The 2641-nt window shown below is 44.7% G+C and overlaps 1 protein-coding gene across 1 annotated transcript in view; it reads right to left on the reverse strand.

The window, feature by feature from the left end:
• Positions 1-220: 220 nt before the first annotated feature.
• Positions 221-2641, reverse strand: part of nkx2.2a (NK2 homeobox 2a) — a 31693-nt gene continuing 29272 nt past the window's right edge. Inside the window, exons 3-4 of the mRNA XM_029494289.1 lie at positions 2102-2432; positions 221-1379 (exon numbers count right to left, since the gene is read on the reverse strand). Of these exons, the coding sequence (XP_029350149.1) occupies positions 823-1379; positions 2102-2432 (888 nt within the window). The 3' untranslated portion in view covers positions 221-822. The remainder of the gene's footprint in view (positions 1380-2101; positions 2433-2641) is intronic.

A 2641-nucleotide genomic window follows, 5' to 3' on the forward strand; every position in this document is an offset into this window, starting at 1 on the left:
CATTTTCTGCCACAATCTAGTGTTTGGTTGCTCGCCCTTCATTTAGGGCGACGCTTTTTCAGGGATGACCCGATCGAACAGGACACTTAGATAAACCAAAGCCTCTTTCAGAAACACAGCATTTTATTTAAAAATCCTTATAAAATTTTTTGGGATATTTAGCCATCACCGCGAGGCTACAGTTATTTACATATGTGATCTGACACGGCAGTCATAAATGTTTAGCCAAAAATCACTCCCTCCTTTTTGTTTCCTTTTCTTTCTTTCTTTCTTTCTTTTTTTTTTATTTGGAAATATATAAGTATAGGCCGAGCTTCAGTTTAACGCTCACGGAAGTTCTCTGGGGTTGATGCAAACATCTGCCACAAAATATTTACAGGAAATGAAAACAAAAGGGAAAATAGCTGAAAAGTTGCCAGTGTTTATTCATGGCCATAAATATTTTTTCGGTCCATAAAAGAAGCAAGAAATTAAAATTTCTATAATTATAAAGTGGTTCGTACGTGCTGATAATAACACGAAGGGACAAAAGAAAAGAGAGGAAAACATCTCTACAACCAACACACAACATACTTTACAAAAAAAATTCACAAGAAGAGCATTAACATTCTTAATAAAATCTATAAGGGAGAGGTTTGGACCCAGTTCTCTTAACGAAAACATGTAAACACGGCGCACACATGAGCCCCGAATAAAAATGGTAGTATATATATGAGTCAAGCTGCAAAAATGAAAAGTCTTTTGTTTTTTGTGTTTTTTTCTCTCTTTGCTTTGTGGTGAAACTCCCTATCGTGCCTCCAAGACAAGTCTCTATAATTTTTCTCACCAAGTCCACTGTTGCGTTTGCACCAAATGGTGTGCTGTGGGGAACTGTGGCGTGGCCGCGGCGCTGTACTGCGCGTTATACTGCATGTGTTGGAGTGACTGGGTACTGTAAGCCGAGAAGGGGATCCCGGCCTGAAAAGTGGCCGCCAAGTCCTGAGCTTTAAGAGTGTGACAAGGCTTTCCATCCCTGACTAAGACGGGCACGGCCACCCGCCTGGGAGAAGGGAGATGGGTCACTTCCATACCTTTCTCGGCCCGGGCTCTCTTCATCTTATACCGGTGGTTCTGGAACCAGATCTTCACTTGGGTCGGGGTGAGGCGGATCAGGCTGGCCAGGTGTTCCCTCTCCGGGGCGGACAGGTACCTCTGCTGCCTGAAGCGGCGCTCCAGCTCGTAGGTCTGCGCCTTGGAAAACAACACCCTCCTTTTCCGCTTCTTGCCGGAGTCGCTGCCGCCGCTGCTCGAAGTTTCCTTGTCGTTGTCCGGCGATTCGTCGTCCGCGGACGGCTCCGGGGACTTGGCCGAGTCCTGCGAGCTGGCGGATAGACCGTGCACTGCGGCAAGAAACGGGAGAAACACTGTCAAAATGTTATGTTGTAAAGTTCTCAGGGACAGGGATCAACAAGCTGAGAGCATTTCATCATCAATAATATAAAAAAAGTTTGGATTCATTGGAAAGGAACGACGCGACTGCGTAATAAGAAAAATGAGCTGCTGAGACGTTTGCAAGGCACAACATTTTCACAAGACACTAGTATGACTGGATAATAAGACGTAGGGATCTTTTTTTTTTTTTTTTTTTGCTTGAATTGAACTCTTTGGTGTAATTTGGACGAGGAAAGCAGCAAAAAAGCAATCAAAACAAAAAAAAAAGCCTAAATCTGTAGGAGCAGGGTGAGTCAGTGGAGCATTAAAAGGTGCATTGTCTGCCTGTAAATCCCCACAGAATGCAGCCTGATCAGCTCACACCGTCCTTACACTCAGAATAACTTACAGACCCTGTTTCTGCCTCTTTTTTTAACCACATTGTTTTTATCGATCGAATATGCGCAACACAAAGCTGCTGAGCCTGAAGCCAACATGCATTTGCTGAGCTGCAAAAAGCATTAAGACAGGCGGTGCATAAAGATGAACGCTGCATGCCACCCAAGGGCGTCGTTAGGGTGCTATAGGAGGCTGCATGCCATCAATTATGGCTTAACGTAACCGCGGAGCCAAATATCACAGAAGTCATTATCAGCAACAACAACAACAGGGATTCTTAGACTATACTTACATGAATATTGGATACTGTCCGTAGTAGCAAGCCATCGTGTGTAAGGATTGTCACTACTGTCATAAAATGGGTTCTTTAAAGGTAGATTTTGAACGTTTTCTAGCGGACTTTGCACCAAAACTCCAGCGTTTTTCGTCGTGGACGTGGTCTCCGATCCCTCCGTGTCTTCCTCCGCTCCGGTGATAGATCCCTCTTCGTCATTTGTGTCAGGAAGGTCCAAAATGTCCTTTACAGAAAAGCCCGTCTTTGTGTTGGTCAACGACATATTCTGTTTGGGGGGGGGGAATATGCAGGGAAAAAGTTGCTGCACCAGCTTTTTCGGACAATCCGGCTGTTTTGAAACAAACAAACAAAAGAGAAAAAAAATTCAGAGGCGATGCTTGTGGGAAAAAGGAGCAGGGTGAGTGTTAGAGTCGCTCTACGCTGAGATACAGTCAAAGCAGCCTCTGTGAATAACCATTGCCTGAGCAAGTGGCAGCAGATTCAGTCTCTGTAAGTCCAGGAAGGATGCCAAAGTGGCTGAAGTGCTATATGTGGCTC

Source organism: Echeneis naucrates, chromosome 22, assembly GCF_900963305.1.
Source record: "Echeneis naucrates chromosome 22, fEcheNa1.1, whole genome shotgun sequence".
NCBI classification, from domain to species: Eukaryota; Metazoa; Chordata; class Actinopteri; order Carangiformes; family Echeneidae; genus Echeneis; species Echeneis naucrates.